This window comes from Fusarium phalaenopsidis (assembly GCF_050370095.1).
Source record: "Fusarium phalaenopsidis strain FUZ10S chromosome Unknown contig_32352, whole genome shotgun sequence".
In the NCBI taxonomy this organism is placed as follows: Eukaryota; Fungi; Ascomycota; class Sordariomycetes; order Hypocreales; family Nectriaceae; genus Fusarium; species Fusarium phalaenopsidis.
In genome coordinates, this window is record NW_028145387.1 from 1 (window position 1) to 20,416 (window position 20,416).

Here is a 20,416-nt window from a genome sequence, read left to right on the forward strand (position 1 = left end):
TCCGTTAGTGTGGGGTTCCTCGGAGTGGCGTTCGGGGTCCCCATGTCCGCTGCTCCGTGGATGCAGGTAAATCTGGGGTACTTGCTCACAAGATGCGGGCATATATATACGATCTGGAACGTTCAATCTTCCTACTCTCCAATCCCAGTTACGAACAGAGCCAGAGTCACGAAAAAGCAAGCAACCCGGGACAATGGCTTTGATCAACCTCCTTATTTCGCCTTGGGCGCCTGTCGCTCTCATAGTCTTATTCGTTGGCTACTATCTTGTTCCCTATTTTGGGACGAATCGAGGCCTTCGAGGAATTCCTTCTCCGTTCCCCGCGCAGTTCAGCAACCTCTGGTTAATGTCAACATGCCGACGTGGTAAACGATTCGAGGTCGTCGACAAGGTTCACCAGAAACTGGGCCCTGTTGTTCGTATTGCCCCCAACCATGTTAGCATTGCGGATGCAGATGCCATCAATGTCATCTATGGTCACGGAAATGGTTTCCTCAAGTCGTAAGTCGATAAGCGACTTCTTTCTCGTCCATGCGCTAACTGTTCAGGGACTTCTATGACCCATTCGTCTCCATTCGTCGTGGCCTTTTCAACACACGAAGCAGAGCTGAGCACTCTCGAAAGAGAAAGATCGTGTCTCACACCTTTGCCCCGAAGTCTGTTCTCGAGTTTGAGCCCTACATCCACCAGAACCTCGACCTCTTTGTTAAGCAGTGGGACCGTGCCTCCAGCAACCCCGAAGCTGATGGCGCTGGACGGCTGGATTGTCTCTCCTGGTGTGAGTTAAAAAGACTGGAAGGATATTGAATTTATTTGTGACTAACAAATCTTAGTCAACTATCTCGCTTTCGACGTCATTGCTGATCTCGCATTTGGCAAGCCATTCGGTAAGTCTGTCAGAATTGGCGTCTCAAGTGCCAGACTAATGAAACGCAGGTATGCTCGCCTCCGGAGCTGATATTGCCGAGGTCAAGGCAAGCCCTACAAGCCCAGCTATCTACGCTCCCGCTGTGGAAATCATGAACCGACGAGGAGAGGTCTCTGCCACCCTAGGTTGCATGCCCTGGCTCAAGCCGTACGCCAAGTGGCTCCCCGATCCATTCTTCAGCCAGGGACTCCAGGCCGTCGAGAATCTGGCTGGTATCGCAATTGCCCGTGTTAGCGAGAGACTCGAGCGAGGAGCAAACACGACCCGAAAGGACCTGCTGGCGCGACTCATGCAAGGCCGAGATGAGAAGGGAGAGCCGCTTGGACGAGACGAACTCACAGCCGAAGCCCTTACTCAGCTTATTGCCGGAAGCGATACGACATCCAACTCCTCTTGCGCCCTGCTCTATCACGTTGTGAAGACACCTGGAGTCTTGCAGAAGCTGCAAAAGGAGATCGACGAGGCCACATCCGATGAAGGAGTTATCCCGAGCTACGAGTCTGTCAAGCACCTGCCCTATCTCGGCATGTGCATCAACGAGACCCTGCGACATCACTCACCATCTGGAATCGGCCTGCCTCGAGAGATTCCTGCCAACTCCAAGGGTGTTACCCTCCACGGTCGCTACTTTGGCCCAGGAACAGTCCTCAGTGTCCCCACCTACACAGTTCACCACTCCACAGAAATCTGGGGACCTGATGCGGAGGAGTTCAAGCCTGAGAGATGGGAAAACATCACCGACAAGCAGAAGATTGCTTTTATCCCCTTCAGCCATGGTCCCCGCTCCTGCGTGGGAAGGAACCTGGCTGAGATGCAGATGAGGCTGATTGCTGCCACGTGGATTAAGAGATACAACATCTTTCTGCGACAAGAAAAGATGGAGACACGCGAGGGTTTCTTGCGGAAGCCTCTGGGAGTTGAGATTGGAGTGTCTCGACGATAGAGAGTCCTCTAAGGTCGCAAGACATTTAAGAGAATGCCTATTTCATCGTGAGGGAAATGGCACATTGGTGTACTGATTGAGGATGGGAAAAGCTCAATTATAGGTGGGGGGTGGATCATGCATAAGATGACATCGCAGAGGCCGGTCATAAGCCGTCATGCAAGAATGTATCTAACTAGTTCAAGATTTTATGGAAGATTTGATAAAGATTTGAAGCTCATCTAGTGTTATGCCGTTCAAACATCTTTCTCGTGCCTTCGCATTATGGAGAAAGTTCTGACCTCAAAGAAGTCAGGCAAGTGAACTGAATAGCCAATTCAAGGGCCTCGAAGATTACAGATACGAACCGTAAGATGGGATTGAGTTATTATGAGTATTAGATAGAATGAGACTGTTGAACAAGGGCGAAATGTCATGTGCTTTGAATGCCAGCGAGTTCCTGAAAAATACATGAACATATGGATTCGAGATATCCTTTCATCGGTGGAATTAAGTGCGTTTCTTCTACTTAATAACAGCGGTTGCCGAAAATACTACAATACTCCTAGACTCTGGGCTGTGGTGGGCTTCGCGAGGCCAAGGATTTAGGATATGCACACTACCACTCTTCCAGTTATATCTTGACGTTTGAGGCCCTCCAAAACCGTCCCTACCTGATCGAAACCAACCACGGTAACCTTCGGCAAGATCTTCTTGTCAGAAGCGTGTCGAAGAAGCTCTAACATTTGATCCTCCGTCCCTACCGCCACCCCAGTTACGGTAAGTCCTTCATGCATTGTTAGCAAACGAGCTAAATCTGGGCTTTGTGATGAAGGATTGAGTTCACATACCACGAGCCGACAGTAGAGAGGCACCGATGGGAATGTGAAAGTCGTTCCGCGGGAGGCCAACAGTAACGATGAGTCCCATGTTTCGCACCAAACTGGGAGCCATAGTAAAAGCCTTCTCTGAACCCGAGACCACCACGACAGCTGCTGCTCCCTCTCCAGTAAGCTCCTTGACTCTCTCCTCCACATTCTCCTCAGCAAAGTCAATAAACTCATGAGCACCGCTTTCAAGACTCAACTCTCGCTTGGCTTTCCCGGAGTCGACTGCGATGACTCGGAATCCTCTCAGTCTGCTCGCGATCTGAACACCTAGATGACCAAGTCCACCTCCCGAGCCAGATATGACCACCCAATCGTTCTCGGTCAGGCATGCATCAAGCTTTGATACAGCCCCAGCCATGGTGAGGCCTGCACAGAGAAGCGGCGCCGCTGCTTCTCCAGGCAGGTCGTCGGGGATTTCCGTAACATATCTAGCATCGGCTATCATGTATTGTTGCAGGGTTCCTGGGACATGACGGCCCGTGTTGACCTGCTTCGGGCAGTTGTTTGGGAAGCCTCTCTTGCAAGCATTACAAAGCCCGCAGGCGCTGTAGAGCCATTTGACGCCCACTCTTTTGTTGAGCATAGCGCTGTCAACTCCTTCGCCTACCTTCACGACGGTTCCCACTCCCTCGTGTCCTACAACAGGATTGTAAGATCCCCATCCAGACAAGGCTCGAATCTCGGATCCACTGTCATATGTGTTAACCACCATTTCTAGAAGAGGACTGTATGGACCAGTAATTGTTACCAGACACCAGTAAAAGAGAGTTTGACAAGAATCTCGTGGCGACCAGGAACTCCGACCGGTACATCCGACCGGATACGAATTTGCGCATTCTCTCCAGGGTTCTCAATCAACGCCGCCTTTTGAACTTGGGGAATGGGCGAATCCATTTTGACGGGATACTGGACAGACAAAGTCGATAAGATTGAGATGGATCTTGAGTAATTGAGTAAAGCTTCAAGAGGGTTCACTCGCAGTTTGGAGATTACTGACGGCTGTTGAATGTTCACACTCTTGAATAGGCTTAGGTTCCGAGGGTCGTGCCGATCAACTTGCCGAGTCAACTACCGACCGAGATGCGGCCCACGTACCGAAAGAGCAAATTCGTGCACCCATTCAGGCTAGAAACTACTGAATGCCACGGGTGAGCATATTTAAAGTATCTACAATCCCCCTTTGCAAAGTCAAGTATTATGGTTTAGATACAAGTGGGTTCTGGAAAAGCATCTTGTCAAGTTATGCATGCACATCATGATTCCTTGACACAAAAGTCTCACCGCTTTCGGAATAAACTCAGTGACTGTTACACAGGCAGGCAGATAAAAGGGAATGTTTTTACTTTCGTGTTGTCTTCTTGCCCCCCAGCCCTCACTTCACGACATAACATATAGTCATTCACGATGCAACTTGGGGTAATTATTGTTCTCCGTGCCCATTTCTAGTTTAGAGTCTAGGCGTGGCCGCTGACCTGTTTGGGCTGATACAACTCCTCAAGATAAGTCACCTCTTCAGGACTCAACTCCTTCCCTCTTGCCCCAATAGCCTGCTCAATCCTCTCAACGCTGCTGAAACCAATGATGGGGCTAGTCACCCGCTTGCTGATCCAGGCCAGAGCAACATGAGCCATTGCCCAGTCATGCTTCTCGGCCAACTCGACGACTCGCCCGACAATCTTTTGGTCTACTTCAGAGAGCTCGCCCGAGCTTTGCTTCTCTCCCTTGCTTCTCTCTGTGGTTCCAAACTGTGCAGGTGGTCGGGCTAGATGGCCTCTGCAAAGAGGTGCCCAGGGAATGATACCCACGCCAGTGTCGTTGCAGAAACGGTTCATCTCACGCTCTTCTTCGCGATAGAGAAGGTTGTAATGGTTTTGCATGCTGACGAACTGAGTCCAGCCGTTCTTCTCGGCCACGAACTGCATCCTCGCAAACTGGGTGGCCCACATGCTGCTTGCGCCGATATAACGCACCTTTCCGGACTGGACGAGATCGTGCAAGGCTTTCATCGTCTCCTCAATTGGGGTCCTCTCGTCAAAACGGTGGATCTGGAGGAGGTCGATATAGTCGGTGTCGAGTCGTTTCAAGGAAGCCTCGACCTGGTTGAAGATGGCAGCCCTGGACAAGCCAAACTGGTTTTGGTAGTCTTTGGAAGCATCGAACTCGGATCTATACACAAAGTTGCGCGCCTCTGCCATGGCATCAGTATCAAGCGCTGACTACGAAAATGTGGCCGGTGAGAAATGTTACCTGGCTCCTCTCCGACGGCCCAACGACATTTGGTCAAGATGATGACTTTGGATCGCGGTATCTGGAACTTCTTCAAAGCTTTTCCGACAATTTCTTCCGATGCGCCATTGCTGTAGACATTGGCTGTGTCCCACGTGTTGAGTCCACGATCATACGCCGCCTTGAGAAGAGCCAACGCCTACGATGCATTTGGTCAGCCAGAGTGAATGACAGGAGGCATTGAATCGGCTCACCTCGTCCTCCCCAATCACCCAAGGAAGGGTTCGCTTATCTCCAAAACTCATGCATCCAAAAATCGGGACCGAGATTCGGAGTCCGGATTTACCCAGCTGGCGGTATTCGCATTTGGATGCTTCAAGAGACTCCTTGAGTCGAGGTGGAAGATTCTGGGAGGACATTTTGAGGATGGAAGTCAATCGGCGATTGTAGAGAAAGGTATAGAGAAAGCAGCGAAATCACTCTTGGAGGAGAAATGAGCGCAGAAAGCATGATATCATCTCGATACGCTCATGCTCAGTTGCATCAGCCGCGGGGAACATGACGCGACTGGTGGAATCGGATTCCGCCAAACAGAGGGTATTCTTGATCAAACGCCACAACACAACATGTCGATTGCAGCACTCAAGAGGCACAGCAACTGAGCCACATGTAGCGACCAAGTCCATCTCCCCGCGAGGTCTAGCCCCCATCGCCTCCGCGACACCGGCCCAGCCGACCGAGCACACCCACCAAGAATCTCGCTAGAACCATTATATTTGCGGGGATTTGTGGGGGAGGGTCCATCGGCAGTTGGTCTCGGATCCTTCGCGGGCGGTGGACACCTGATCTGCTTCTCAATCAAGGCTCGGGCATTGGATTAGTTTCCTCCCTGTCTTGTCTTTGAACCCATTCCTGTCAAACCAGCGCATGCACGAGCCTGTCTCTGCCATTATCGATATCATCTTACCGAAAGACTGGGAACCCTCGCGACAATGCAACCGCAGCCGCCTGTCAAGGCCACCAGGAAACGGGTCCCGAGAGCTTGCGATCTGTGCCGGTTCCGAAAAGTCCGGTGCATCCTCGAAGCTCCGGCCAAACCCTGCGTCAACTGCAAACACAATGGGAAGCAATGCACCTTTAATCGACGACATGGAATGGCGTAAGTTAGCTCCAAAGCTCCCCTTGAACCAGGACTCGTCGCTTACGAAGCTTATATAGGTCGCGTAATCCACGAAATGGCCCCCCGACTCCGAAATCCATCACGAACCCGACCGGAAGCCCAAGCCTCGGAGAGCCCTCGGAACCTGATCAATTCCTGATGGGATGCACCTCCCCATCAACGAACAAGCCTTCGGCGCAATCCGACTATGCTCAGCCTGCCAATCAGCGCGATCCAATTACGGCCGCGAATAACTCGGATGTTTTCTCGATCACCGTTGGTGTTGATGCCAATCAGTACTCTGCGGGGGTAGCCAGAAGACCCGGAACAACCTGTCACCCTGATTATTCTTTCCTACAAGCTCCCGATACTAAGAGCCTTCTGCCTCAAGACCTCGCCTTTCTTACTAGCCAGGGATGCTTTATCGTCCCCCATAGAGCCGCTCTCGATGAGTTCATGCAGCAGTACTTTCTGCATGTTCATCCCATGCTGCCGATCTTGAATGAGAAGGACCACTGGCAAGCATATAATTCACAAGACTCACAAGGCCAGGGTCGCATGTCCATCCTGGTATTGCAGGGACTCCTGTTTGTTTCGTCCGGGGTAAGGTCTCCATTCTCCCCTCGTGAGCCTCATCATCTGACAAGAGTGCAGTTCGTGTCATTGGAGACCATGAAGTCCTTGGGGTTCCGCACCGTCCATCAAGCAAAGCTTGCATTCTACCGACGAGCTAAAGTAGGTTTTGCTCCATCTTTTTTCTGGTCACGATAGCTGATACTGGTAGCTTCTTTACGACTTCAATTGCGAAAAGTCGTCCATCTCTATCGCCCAAGCTGCATTGCTTCTGGCGCAAACCCACTTGATACCACACTGCCTCGCCGGTAACAAGCCGCTGGGTTCAATATGGCTTGGAGTTGCCATCGCCTACGCTCGTGATGCCAAAGCCCATTGCTACTTCTCATTAAAGACCAAGAGCCTTGCCGAGCTCCCCAAGTTCCAGAAGCTACACAACACTCTCAAGCGACTATGGTGGTGTTGTATTATCTGCGATAGACTCTTGCCCCTCACATCGCGTCAGAATATCAAGATCACCAAGTCAAACTTCAGTTTCTCCGGTTGCCCGCCTCTCGGAAGCGCAGATCTTGCCGACGAGTCATACGGATCTGATGTTTACGACCCAACTACCAAGCTTGTTCACGCCGAGATCCTTTCCAAGCTGGTCGACCTCTGCCTCATTCTCACCGATGTTCTCACCGTCACATCCGTGTTTCATAACAATCCATCTTGGATTCTCTCTAGAAGGCTAGCAGGCTTGAATGACGCAGGTCTTTGCCAGATGGCACTTTCCCGATGGTACAGTTCATGGGCCGATGTTAAATCGACAATACTGGAACGAACGAACGAAAGCGATTTCACAGGGTCTTCTACCTCATCTATAACCCTTTTTATCAACCTGGTCGAGATGTACTATCAGTAAGTTGCTGCCTTGTTCAGACAACAGTTTGAGAGAGCGATAAGCTAACAAAACAAGGTCGGCGCGACTTTCTCTCTGCCACTATGATATACTGCGCTGCAGAATCATCTCCACACCTGAATCCCACAACAAGTTAATTACGCAAAGAGAAGAACTCCAGGGCGCAGCAGCAAGCGTGACAGACTGTCTTCTAGAATTGGGTCGACTAGGACTGACACGATGGCTACCCATGACTGCGTAAGTTACATGCCGTCCTTTGTTGATCTTTACTGACCAAAGTCTAGTATCGGATGCACTGCATTCCCGTTAGCTCTACACATGATCGACGTTGAGCTTCTTGGGCCAGGGCATGATAAAGCTCACACGCAGACGGCTGTGCAAGTTCTTGATCGCAAGCAGCAACAGGTCAAGGTCCTCCTCGAAACAATGAGCAGCTATAGGCAACGCTACTACATTGCAGATTGGGTCATGAGCACCATATGCCACGTCGTCAAACTTGCCAGCCAGCAGTTCCCAGGACTGTCGTCAAGTGAGGGCGTCACCAACTCCTCTCGTGCATACTGGGCAGATATACTGCTCACGCAGCCCAGCTATTACTTGCGACTTGCCATGACAGTTGATCTCAGCATCAGCCATGGAAAGCTTCCAGATGATTCCGACTTCCCCCCCTCTTTGCGACAATCCTCGCATGTGGACAAGCCCTTGAATCTTCACCCAGACGCCCTGCCGAACTTCATGCCAACGACAGATGTTGACGATCGAGTGGTGGACCTCTCAGAAATGGAAGGAATAGAGACAACTGGAAACATTGGCGAGCCCATCGAGGAAAACCCAACCAAGGATGCAACTGTCCCGCAACCACAGATCCCAACAGACCTCTCAGATCTCCCCGTCAGCGCATCCAACGAGAATGGGATGGCGTCTGACGATTTCAGTGCTGCACTTGATCTTGAAATGCCAGAGATTCCTCTAATGAGTCTCGATGACTTGCACATCGTGGTTTCAGGCACCGCAGACAACTCTTGGCCGTATAAACTCCTCGGCTCGTCTTCAGGTGGCTCTACGGCGTGGGATTGCTTTGCATGGACGGGAAACAGTATGGGTGGGTCAGAAGTGCAAGGAGGTTTTCTCGAGGAGCTTGATACATATCTGGGTGCAGATGATTATAGAGAAGGGGGTTTATCTGCTGGTCTAGCTATCTGAAGCAAGAAGAGAGTCTCATAATAAAGCAGCACATGATTTCATGATACATAGATTTACTGTGTAATCCCCAAGATCCCATTCTCCTCGCTCGGTAAAACGTCTCTAAACACTTGAACCACGAGTTGCACCTCAGTCGTTGACCAAGCCTTCTCTAAGGCTCGTTTCTGCTCAAGTACTTGATCCTTGAAATTGGCCCATTGCCTGTCGTTGTGACCCTTTGATATGGCTTGCACGACGACGCATTCGAGCCTTAGAAACTCATAGAGACTATGCGCCAACTCGGCCAAATCACCCCATATGTGCGATTCTGTACCTCGAAATACCCTGAGAGTGAATTTTCGGATGTCACGAGGAAGCGTTTCTGTTAAACAGGCGGTCGCAGAGCGAGACAAACTCATATTGATAGGCGAGTCCCAACAACGGCAGATGGTGTTCTCATCCAGCTTGAGTGTTTGTAGTCCAGAGAACTCTTCGAGGTCGGTCGTGGAAATGAGGTTGCCTCGGTTAGGCCACTTGCAACGAGCAAACGCACCAAGATGGATATCGAGAAATTTGATGTTGAGATTTGCATCATGAGTGCGAAGTGCTCGTAGCATATGCGGTACAGAAAGATGTCTTGCCACGGGGTTAGGGTAACGGTAGTTCTCTGACGCGTATCTGAAATGTTCAAGATTGGGGGCCATGGCCACCAACTGGGATAGAAACATTTCACCCCAGTCACGAGTTTCCAGAGCGCATTCTTGAAGTTCAATGTGTCGGAGACTGTCGAGAGTTGGGTGCATGCGACCAAATTCTTCCTGCCCAAAGAGCGAGTCGTGCAAGTTTGTAACACCCCGTATCAGTAATTGCCGCAGATTGGACGTGGCGTTGAGCAACAAGGCGGTGTCGATGCTGGGGCGAGTGAATGGCATCTCGATTGTGCCCTTTCTCCCTAACTCAAGATGGTGAAGCTGTGAAAGCTTGCCGATTCTTCTGAATCGTGTATAGAGAAGAGGGTATTGGTTGCCATGATTAGTCCCCTTCTTTGGGCTGTAGAGTCTTAGCGTCTCGAGGTTTGGCGACATGGCGATGACGAGTTCCACACAGACATCCTCAAGTATCACATCTCGGGAGGAGCCTCTCCCGAACCTGAGGATATCCTCCCCGTGATGGAACATGTGCAGCTCATGGGCAACTGAGCTCAGGACCTTCAACTCTTGGGTAGTCCCGTCGCAGAATCCCGCCGCAGGTTGGCGGAATTCTCTCACTTCTGCGGCGAGATCTGGTCGGCTAGAGAGAGTTCTGACAAGTTTGGCCAAATTAATCGCTTCGTGCGCGAGAGTGCGATATGCCAGAGGTTGCGCTATTTCTCGAAAGGTCCTTGACGCGCCACTAAGGCTGAGGAGGGCCTTCGGACCGTCATTCCTCGAGTCACGAGGTTCTGATGGCAGCAAATCATGGCAGATGAGTTGTAAAAGTTCAAATGGGAATGTTCCTAGCCCAACTTTGGGCGAAACTTCTGCGCATAGGCTCATGGTTTAGCGTATCGGAGAGGTGGCTGTTGCCATCCATGGTTATCAGATCTTGGTTATCAGATGTTGGGAGTTGTGGATATGAGGGAATAGAGAAGTGGGGACCGGCATTCTCTCCGGGACCACGCAACCTGGTAGACTATCTTGATCCATTGTTGTGATTTTAATTACTAGCCTTCACAAGGGAATTTATAAAGATGAGTAAAATAGAGAGGTGGCTCTTAACACCACCGCCATACTTCACAGCAAACCCACAAGAACAGACACTGCCTGCCGTTCAAAATACGTCTGCAACAACAGGCCTGGATCTAGCATGTAGTTCCCAAACGCATTGGCTCGGTGAGTGGATGAACTAATCGACTATGCGCCCCCAGACGATACGGAAAAGATTCCTATCGTAGAGATGGTACAGGATCGGGTTGAGGTACCCGACACATTCGAGATCGGGTTGGTCGGTCCGATCGCAGGTGCATGCCCTGCCGAACTAATCCGCCCCGGGCCACGCTAGGTGGGGAGAGGAGAAAGCGATTGAGTCGACTTGTTAACTATCAAGTTAACATAACCGAGGCCCCTTCATAGCTCTGTTGGATGATTCGGGGAGCTGGAACCGATCTCCTAACCCTCATCTGGAATACTCCGAACAACTTGGGCTGTAGGCGGTTACAATGCAAGGATGGTAAAGATAGTCGACTGTATGATATAAAGGCTTGCAAGGGCAGCATCATCAGATAGGCAAATCCGTTCAGTTTAACATCATGATGAAATCCTCCATAGTCTTACTCGCCTCCTTGGTAGGCCTCGCTCAAGCCTCTCCTTACGGCCCTCCCTCCCGAGAATGCTTAGCAGAGAATATTGACATCCCACCCATCTTTGGGCTCGAGGTTGTTTCTATCCAAGCAACCAGCATGTTTAACGAAACCGTTCTGGCCCCCGACGGAGCTATGCGAAATTCATTCCCTGTTGACCGTAACCTCACTGGCTTGTCCTATTGCAATGTCACGGTCACCACTCGCCACCCCGGCTACGCCGAGGGAGCCATCAGTACCGGCGTTTACCTGCCTCTGAAGGGCTGGAACGAGCGCATGCTGGGCATTGGCGGCAGTGGCTTCGTCGCGGGGAACTTGCGCCCTGATGTACTCGCGCCTATCGCGTCTGGCTGGGCTACTGTGTCTTCATCGGCAGGAGTTTCGGTGGGCACAATGGCCAACCGGACAACTGAGGTTCAAAACTCGGATGCTTGGGCTTTGCGCAGTACAGGCAATGTGGACCTCGAAGCTCTCGCCGACTTCGGGTACCGTGCCCTCGGCGATGCTGCGGCTATCGGCAAAGCAGTCGTCGAAAGCTTATATGGACAACCTCCCCGCTACCGCTACTGGAACGGCTGTTCGACTGGTGGGCGGCAGGCTTTGATGCTAGCGCAGCGGTACCCAGATGCATACCATGGCCTTCTTGGCGGCTGCCCGGCAATCAACTGGGCCAGGTTTCTGTCCACCGATATCGTGCCGCAGCTCGTTATGCGGGACGTGGCTGGGGGGCACGTCCCGGCTCCGTGCGAGTTCCGAGCCATTACTACTGCCGCGCTGGAGCAATGTGACGGATTGGACGGCGTCGTGGACGGGTATGTCACGGACCCAGAAGCATGCAAGTTTGACGCTTCCTCTGTCCTGGGCAAGACAATCGACTGCCCCGACCTCCCGAGCGGCACAACAACCATCTCCAAAGCTGCTGTGGCAGCCGCCGAGGCTGCCTGGGCAGGATATCACACCGTCGACGGCGAGTGGCGCTACTACGGCGTGAGCCGGACCACCAACATCACTGGAGGTGGTAGTCTTGCCAGCACTATCTGCCAAGTTAATGGTACCTGCAACCTGGCACCCTTTGGCATTGCCAATAACTGGGTCAAGAACTTCCTCATGAAAGACCTCGAGGCCGATCCCATGACCTTGACTCTTGCCGAGTTCGACCGCCTCTGGCAGGTCTCAGTTCAAGAGTGGGCCTCGTTCATGGCCACGGACGACCCAGATCTGCGCCCCTTCCACAGGGCCGGCAGCAAACTCCTCGTATGGCACGGCCTGGACGACATCCAGATCCATGCGGGCGGAACTGAGGAGTACTACAACCGAGTTCTGGCCGTCGATCCAAATGCGACTGAATATTTCCGATTTTTCCAAGCTCCCGGGATTGGCCATTGCTCTGGTGGAGCTGGCGCGTATCCTGGCGAGTCTTTGCAGTCTCTAATGGACTGGGTTGAGAGAGACACGGCACCCAACACCCTGTATGGCCGTACTGCAAGTGGCAAGGAACGCCCACTCTGTTTATACCCCAAGAAGGTTACCTATAATGGTGGGAAAAACACAGATGATGCTAGCTCTTATAATTGCATTTAAGGCTATGCAGGTTAGGTATAGGTGTGGATGCTAAAGGCTATGATATTTCCCGAAATATTGCTAGTGCTAGACTGAGGTGGAGAAGTGCTTTGTATCCGTCGCTAGGTGGTCCCAATAGTTCAGATGGTATTAGACCGAGGCAGATTAGGTATTGCAGTAATTAATTAGTTATTTCTTTAATACTATAAAGCTAAGGGGGAAATCCTCGCAAATCTAGGTTAAGAATGAAGTGAATAAGGATTTATTTCTCTAGATTAGATAGCCGATGTAATTTCTAGATAGTATTACATTAAGATTGGATCCCTTTATAGCGATTAATAAGAGTATTGCGATTAACCTTATAGGCTCTTATAGCTTATTAGAAGCTAAGTTTTGGTTAATTTTAATAAGCCTGAAGGGTAAGAAGCATTCTAGCCTTATAATTTATAGATAATATGCTAGGTAATTAGGAATTAATTAATTAAATCGAGAAGATATTAGGTAAGGGATTTTTAGCTAACTTGCTTGCATAGCTAACTTGCTTATTATATATATTATATTAAAATATAAATTAATTTAAATTAAGTATAATATATATAATAAGCATACATTGCATATAAGTATGTATTATATTTTTCCCTCTTATATCTAACTTTTTATTTAATTAATTAATTCTTTAATTATTAAATATATTAGACCTAAATACTAAGGCTAAAACTCTTCTTACTCTTTAAGTACTTTAAAATAACTTAAAACTAAGCATTTAATACGCTATAAACCTCTATAAAATCTCTAAGCATAGGCTATATCGCTAGCAAAATAGCATTTAATTGCAATATAATTAGATCCCTTAATCGCATTAACTAGCTAATCTTAAGGAATAAATTAGTATTTACTTTATTTTTAACCTAGTCTTATAAGAATTTCCCCCCTAATTATATAATATAAAAGAAATAACTAATTAATTACTTATTAATTATAATATATTATTAATTAGTATATATTAAGCTTTAAACTTTATTAAGTAATACCTAGACCTTAAGATATGTTTTTTTTTAAAAATATAATTACTAAAGAGCTAAATATAAAGATTTAGCTATTATCTATAATTAGTTTATATTTATAGCAAATATAATTATAAAGTATAGTATTTAATTAAATAATATCTATAATATTAATAAAATTAGCTTTATAATAGGTATAATTTAGAGCGAAATAGTTATTATAGGTATAAAAAGATATAAAAAGCTAAAATTAATATAGCCTAGAAACTAAAAATAAATTATAATTATCTAGGCGATTAATATAAATAGCTAAGTAATCTTATTATTTATTATTAATATAAGCTAATATTACCTCGCTAATTAATACTAAGAAAGTAACCTCTTAGGTAATTAAGTTATTATAATAACTTAAAATAGCTAGACTAATAATAAAACTAAGCTTAAGTAGCTTAAGCACTTTAATTAATATATAGCTAAGTAATTAAATAATTACTATTATCTTTTAATATTTAATAATTATAAAAGTTATTACTTTATTAAATTTAAGAGATATTATAAAAAAAATAAAATTATTAAGCTTTATATATTAATATATATATATAGCGAGCTAGATAGCAAGCAAACTAAATACTTTTTTTAACCTTTAAGATAGAAATTACTATAAAAATATAATAAACTATTTAATTAATTAAAATTACTTACTATATTCTTCCCTAGATATCTTAATTATTACCTAATATATTCTTATATTATAACTAGGCTTACCGCAGATACTATAATACTAAACCCTTAGTCGCGCTAACCTCCCTTAATTATTACTTCTTAATAATTCTATTACTACCTATATATTTATATCTATCTAATTAATTACTTACCTTTTTTCCTCTATTATTATTACCCCTCTTTTTTATAATTAAGTCCTTTTTACCCTTTAGCGCTAGCTTAGTATCTTATTTACTTATTTAAGTTCTTTAACCTTAGCCTTAAGTAAGGCAATCTTATATATAACTATTTTTATTCCCTTAGAAGAAGACTATATAGCTTCTAAAATTAACTCTAGGGAGCTACTTTTATATCTTATAACTTATCTCTTAAGGTAATCTAATTAAGATTAAGCCTTAAGCATAGTCTTTAGGGTCTTTAAGACCTAAGGGGTTAATAGTTTAGCTACCTCCTTAGGCAGCATTAGAGTCTATAGCTATATATTAAGCTTCGAGACTATACTTTCTAGGTCAAGAGGAATAAGCCTAGCTCTTCTAAAGGCTAACTTAATATTCTTTTTTATTATAATAGCCTAAAATGCGGCATAGAAGGCTAGAAAGAACTTAGTCTTTAAAATATAAGTTATAAAGTATCTAATTAGATGTTTTATTTCTTAGCTATAAGTATTCTTAAGTACGCTAAAGTACCTAATATTAAGGGGCTAAAATATATAAAATAAATAAAGTAATATATAAAGCCTAATAATCTTCTTTTTCTTATAATATCTCTTAAATTTAATTAAATAATAACTTTTATAGCTATTAAGAATTAAAAGATAATAGCGACTATTTAATCGCTTAGCTATATACTAGTTAAATTACTTAAGCTACTTAAGACTAGTCTTATTATTAGTCTAGCTATTTTAGGTTATTATAATAGCCTAATCGCCTAGGAAGTTATTATTTTAGTACTAGTTAGCAAGGTAATATTAGCTAGCACTAATAATAAATAGCGCGATCGCTTAGCTATTTATATTAATCGCTTAAATAACTATAATTTATTCCTAGTTTCTAGGCTATATTAATTTTAGCTTTCTATGCCTATCTATGCCTATAATAATTATTTCGCTCTAAATTATACCTATTATAAAGCTAGTCTTATTAATATTATAGAAATTATTTAATTAAATATTATACTTCGCGATTATATTTATTATAAATATAAACTAATTATAGATAATAGCTAGATCTTTATACTTAGCTCTCTAGTAGTTATACTTCTAAAAAAAATGCGTCTTAAGGTCTAGGTATTACCTAATAAAGTTTAAAGCCTAATATGCGCTAATTAGTAATATATTATAATTAATAAGTAATTAATTAGTTATTTCTTTTATATTATAAAGCTAAGAGGGAAATCCTTATAAATCTAGGTTAAGAATAAAGTAAATAAGGATTTATTCCTCTAGATTAAATAATTAGCGTGAATTAGGAATAGTATTAACTTAGGCTTAGATGCTATTATATTAGTTAAATAGTATTAAATACTTAACTTAGTAAAGCTTTATAGCACCTTTAAGACTTAGTTTTAATATATTTTAATAAGCTTAAAGTATAAAAAAGATTCTAGCCTCTTTATTAAACTATAATATATTAGGTAGTTAAGAATTAATTAATTAAATAAAGATAATATAAGTTAAGGGATTTTTTATCTAGTTTACTTACTATCTAGCTTGCTATATATATATATTACCTTATTTATCTTATTTATTTTAATTACTTAATATTAAATAATATATATAATAAGTAAGCGCTATAAATAAGCAAGCGCCGCACTTTTCTTAACCCTCTTTAATAAGATTATAATAAAAACATAATAAATTAATTAATTAATTAAAACTACTTATTATACTCTTCCTTAGAGGTCTTAATTATTACTTAATATATTTTAATATTATAACTAGGCTTACTATATATTTTATAGTGCTAAACTCTTAGTCGCGCTGACCTTCCTTAATTACTACTTCTCGATAATTTAGCTATTACCTATATATTAATATCTATCTAATTAATTACTTACCTTTCTTCCTCTATTATTATTACCCCTCTCTTCTATAGCTAGGTTCTTTTTGCCCTTTAGTATTAGCTTAGTATCTTATTTGCTTATTAAAGATCTTATATCTTAGCCCTTAATAATACTATCTTATATATAATTGCCTTTATTCCCTTAGAAAGATACTTTAATACCTTAAGAATTAATTCTAAGGAGCTACTTTAATATCTTTTAATTTATCTTTTAAGGTATTTAAACTAAGATTTAGCCTTAAGTATTATCCTTAGGGTCTTTAAAGCCTAAGGGGTTAAGGGCCTGGCCTCCTCCTTAACCAGCGTTAGAGTCTATAGCTATATATTAAGCTTTAAGACTATACTTTCTAGGTTAAGAGGGATAAGTCTAGCCCCTTTAAAAGTAGACTTAATATTTTATTTTATTATAGTAGCTTAATAAGCGGTATAGAAGGCTAGGAAGAACTTAGTCTTAGAAATATAGGTAATAAAGTATTTAATTAAATACTTTATTTCTTAATTATAAGTCTTTTTAAGTAGGCTAAAGTACTTAATATTAAGAGACTAAAATAAATAAGATAAATAAGGTAATATATAAAGTATAATAATTTTATTCTCCTTATAATATCTCTTAAAGTTAATAAAGTAATAACTTTTATAGCTATTAAGGACTAAAAGATAATAGTAACTATTTAATTACTTAATTATATACTAGTTAAAGTGCTTTAGCTACTTAAGACTAATCTTATTATTAGTCTAGCTATTTTAGGAGGTTATAATAGTCTAATCGCCCGGGAGGTTACTTTTTTTATACTAGTTAGCGAGGTAATATTAGCCCGTACTTATAATAAATAGCTAAATCGCTTAGCCCTCCGCATTAATCACCTAAATTACTATAATTTATTCCTAGCTTCTAGGCTATATTAATTTTAATTAACTATGCCTTTTTATACTAATAATAACTATTCTGCTTATAATTATACCTATAAGGAAGCTAGTCTTATTAAAGTTTTAAATATTATTTAATTAGATATTATACTTTATAATTATATTTACTATAAGTTAAAACTACTTCTAGATTTCTTTTAAATCTTTATACTTAGCCCTCTAGTAATTATATTTATAAAAAAAACATATCTTTAGCTTTTCTTATCGCCTAATAAAGTTAAAAGCTTAGCGCTTACTAATAGGTAGCGCATTATAGTTAATAAATAGTTAATTAGTTATTACTTTAATAGCATATAATTATAGGGGAAAACCTCGCGTATCTAGGTCGAGAATAAATTAAACTATAATCTATTCCTCTAGATTAGATAGTTAGCGTGAATTTAGGATAATATCGCGTCGGGATTAAATGCCCTACTAGCGGCGACATAGCCGCCGCTTATTAATCTTATATATCCCTATAGCGCTTTAGATGCTTAGTTTTAGGTTATTTTAAAGGGCTTAAAGGGTAAGAAGCGTTCTAGCCTTAGTATTTAGGTCTAATATATTTAGTAGTAAAGATTTAATTAATAAAATAGAAAGTTAAGTATAAGAGGGAAAAGTGCGGCGCTCGCTTATCTACGGCGCTCGCTTATTATAACATACTTAATAAGCATGCAGATTAGACAAGCATGCGGATTAAAAATCCCTCATTCTATAACATTTCCATTTAATTAATTAATTCTTAACTACCTAATATGCCATAGTTAAATAAAGAGGCTAATATCCTTCTTGCGCTCTAGGCCTATTAAAATAACCTAAAATTAAGTCTCTAATACGCCGCAAAGGTCTATGAAATCTCTTATATTACTCTCTATCGCCAATAGCATAGTATATCTGCGCGTTGCGATTAAATCCCTAAATTATATAAACTATCTAATCTAGAGGAATAGATTATTATCTAATTTATTCTCGACTTAGATTCACGAGGATTTCCCCCGCGACTATATAGTATTAAAGAAATAGCTAATTAATTACTCGCTAATTACAATGCGCTACCTATCGGTAAGCGCTAGGCTAGAAACTTTATTAAGTAATACCTAGAGCTTAAGATATGTTTTTTTTATAAATATAATTATTAGAGGGCTAAATGCGAAGATCTAATTATTATTCGCAATTAGTTTAGGCTTATTAAGAATATAATCGCGAAATATAATATTTAATTAAAAGATATCTATAACTTTAATGAGACTAGCTTTATGATAGGCCTGATTCAGAGCGGGATAGTTATTATAGGCATAGAAAGGCGTGGAAGACTGAAATTAGTGTAGCCTAGAGACCGGGAATGGGTTATAGTCATTTAGGCGATCAATGCGGAAGGCCGGGCTATCTAGCCATTCATCATAGTTACAGGCCAATATCACCTCGCCAATTAGTACTAAGAAAGCAACCTCCCGGGCGATTAGGCTATTGCGACGTCTCAAAATGGCTAGACTGATAACGAGATAGGTCTCGAGTGGCTAAAGCACTTTAATTAGCATATAACCAACCAATCAACTAGTCCCTATCGTCTTTTAATCCTTGATGGCTATGAAAGTTACTACTTGGCTAACTTTGAGATATATTACGAGGAGAATAATATTATTACGCTTTATATGCCGCCTTATTTATCTTATTTACTCTAGCCCCTTAATATTAGTTACTTTAGGCTACTTAAGAAGGCTTATAGTTAAGAAATAAAGCATTTAATTAGATGCTCTATAACCTATATTTTAAAGACTAAATTCTTCCTAGCCTTCTACGCCGCATTTTAAGCTACTATAATAAAGAAAAATATTAAGGTAGCCTTTAAAGGGGCTAGGCTTATTTCTTTTAACCTAGAAAGTATAGTCTCGAAGCTTAATATATAGCTATAGACTCCAATACCTACTAAGGAGGAGGCTAGCCCCTCTAACCCTTAGGTCTTAAAGACCCTAAAAACTATCCTTAAGGCCTAATCTTAGTCTAAATACCTTAAAAGAAGAATTAAAAGGCATAAAAGTAGCTCTCTTAAATTAATTCTAGAAGTATTAAAGTCTCTTTTTAAGGGAATAAAGGCGGTTATATATAAGATAGTATTAATAAGGGCTAAGATCTAAGACCTTTAATAGGCAAATAAGGCATTAAGCTAGCGGCAGAGGGCAAAAAGGACCTACTTATAGAAAAGAGGGAAGATAACTTTAGATAAAGAAAGGCAAGTAATTAATTAGATAGATATTAGTGCGTAGGTAGTGGCTAAATTATTAAGAAGTAGTAGTTAAGGAAGGTCAGCGTGACCAGGGGTTTAGCGCTATAGTATATATAGTAAGCCTAGTTATAATATAAGAATATATTAGGTAGTAATTAAGATATCTAAGGAAGAATATAATAAGTAGTTTTAATTAATTAAATAGTTTATTATATTTTTATTATAATTTATATCTTAGAGGTTAAGATTTTTAATTTATATATTTATTTAATTTATATACTTATTAAGTATATTATATATTACTTTAATATACTTAAAAATACTTATAATTAAGAAATAAAGCTTTTAATTAAATACTTTATAATTTATATTTTAAAGACTAAGTTCTTTTTAGCCTTTTATATTATATTTTAAGCTATTATAATAAAAAAAAAATATTAAGTTAGTCTTTAAAGAAGCTAGGCTTATTTCTCTTAACCTAGAAAGTATAGTCTTAAAGCTTAATATATAGCTATAGACTTTAATATTACCTAAGAAGGTAATTAAACTATTAACTCCTTAGGTCTTAAAGACCTTAAAGACTATGCTTAAGGCTTAATCTTAGTTAGATTACCTTAAGAGATAAGTAAAAAGGCATAAAAGTAGCTCCTTAGAGTTAATTCTAGAAGTTATATAATTTTTTTTTAAGGGAATAAAAATAATTATATATAAAGTTATCTTACTTAAGGCTAAGATTAAAGAACTTAAATAAGTAAATAAGATATTAAGTTAGCGCTAAAAAATAAAAAGAACTTAATTATAAAAAAGAGAAGTAATAATA

General features: G+C 42.0%; 5 protein-coding genes across 5 annotated transcripts; 3 read left to right on the forward strand and 2 right to left on the reverse strand.

The window, feature by feature from the left end:
* Window positions 1-193: 193 nt before the first annotated feature.
* LRP88_14389 (cytochrome P450) lies at window positions 194-1,871 on the forward strand (the record flags this gene model as incomplete). The annotated part of the gene is made up of 4 exons (XM_083250734.1): window positions 194-501; window positions 549-778; window positions 834-887; window positions 937-1,871. The coding sequence occupies 4 exons, from the start codon at window positions 194-196 to the stop codon at window positions 1,869-1,871; spliced, it is 1,527 nt and encodes a 508-aa protein (XP_083093487.1).
* Window positions 1,872-2,693: 822 nt separating this feature from the next.
* Window positions 2,694-3,634, reverse strand: LRP88_14390 (chaperonin 10-like protein; the record flags this gene model as incomplete). The annotated part of the gene is made up of 2 exons (XM_083250735.1): window positions 2,694-3,429; window positions 3,489-3,634. 2 exons carry the CDS (start codon window positions 3,632-3,634, stop codon window positions 2,694-2,696), a joined length of 882 nt encoding a protein of 293 aa, XP_083093488.1.
* Window positions 3,635-4,194: 560 nt separating this feature from the next.
* LRP88_14391 (NADP-dependent oxidoreductase domain-containing protein) lies at window positions 4,195-5,385 on the reverse strand (the record flags this gene model as incomplete). The annotated part of the gene is made up of 3 exons (XM_083250736.1): window positions 4,195-4,928; window positions 4,988-5,165; window positions 5,221-5,385. 3 exons carry the CDS (start codon window positions 5,383-5,385, stop codon window positions 4,195-4,197), a joined length of 1,077 nt encoding a protein of 358 aa, XP_083093489.1.
* Window positions 5,386-5,958: 573 nt separating this feature from the next.
* On the forward strand, window positions 5,959-8,802 carry LRP88_14392 (Zn(II)2Cys6 transcription factor; the record flags this gene model as incomplete). The annotated part of the gene is made up of 5 exons (XM_083250737.1): window positions 5,959-6,125; window positions 6,185-6,728; window positions 6,780-6,860; window positions 6,910-7,598; window positions 7,884-8,802. 5 exons carry the CDS (start codon window positions 5,959-5,961, stop codon window positions 8,800-8,802), a joined length of 2,400 nt encoding a protein of 799 aa, XP_083093490.1.
* A 2,416-nt stretch (window positions 8,803-11,218) lies between these two features.
* LRP88_14393 (uncharacterized protein) lies at window positions 11,219-12,700 on the forward strand (the record flags this gene model as incomplete). Its single annotated transcript, XM_083250738.1, has 1 exon — window positions 11,219-12,700. The coding sequence occupies one exon, from the start codon at window positions 11,219-11,221 to the stop codon at window positions 12,698-12,700; it is 1,482 nt and encodes a 493-aa protein (XP_083093491.1).
* Window positions 12,701-20,416: the final 7,716 nt, after the last annotated feature.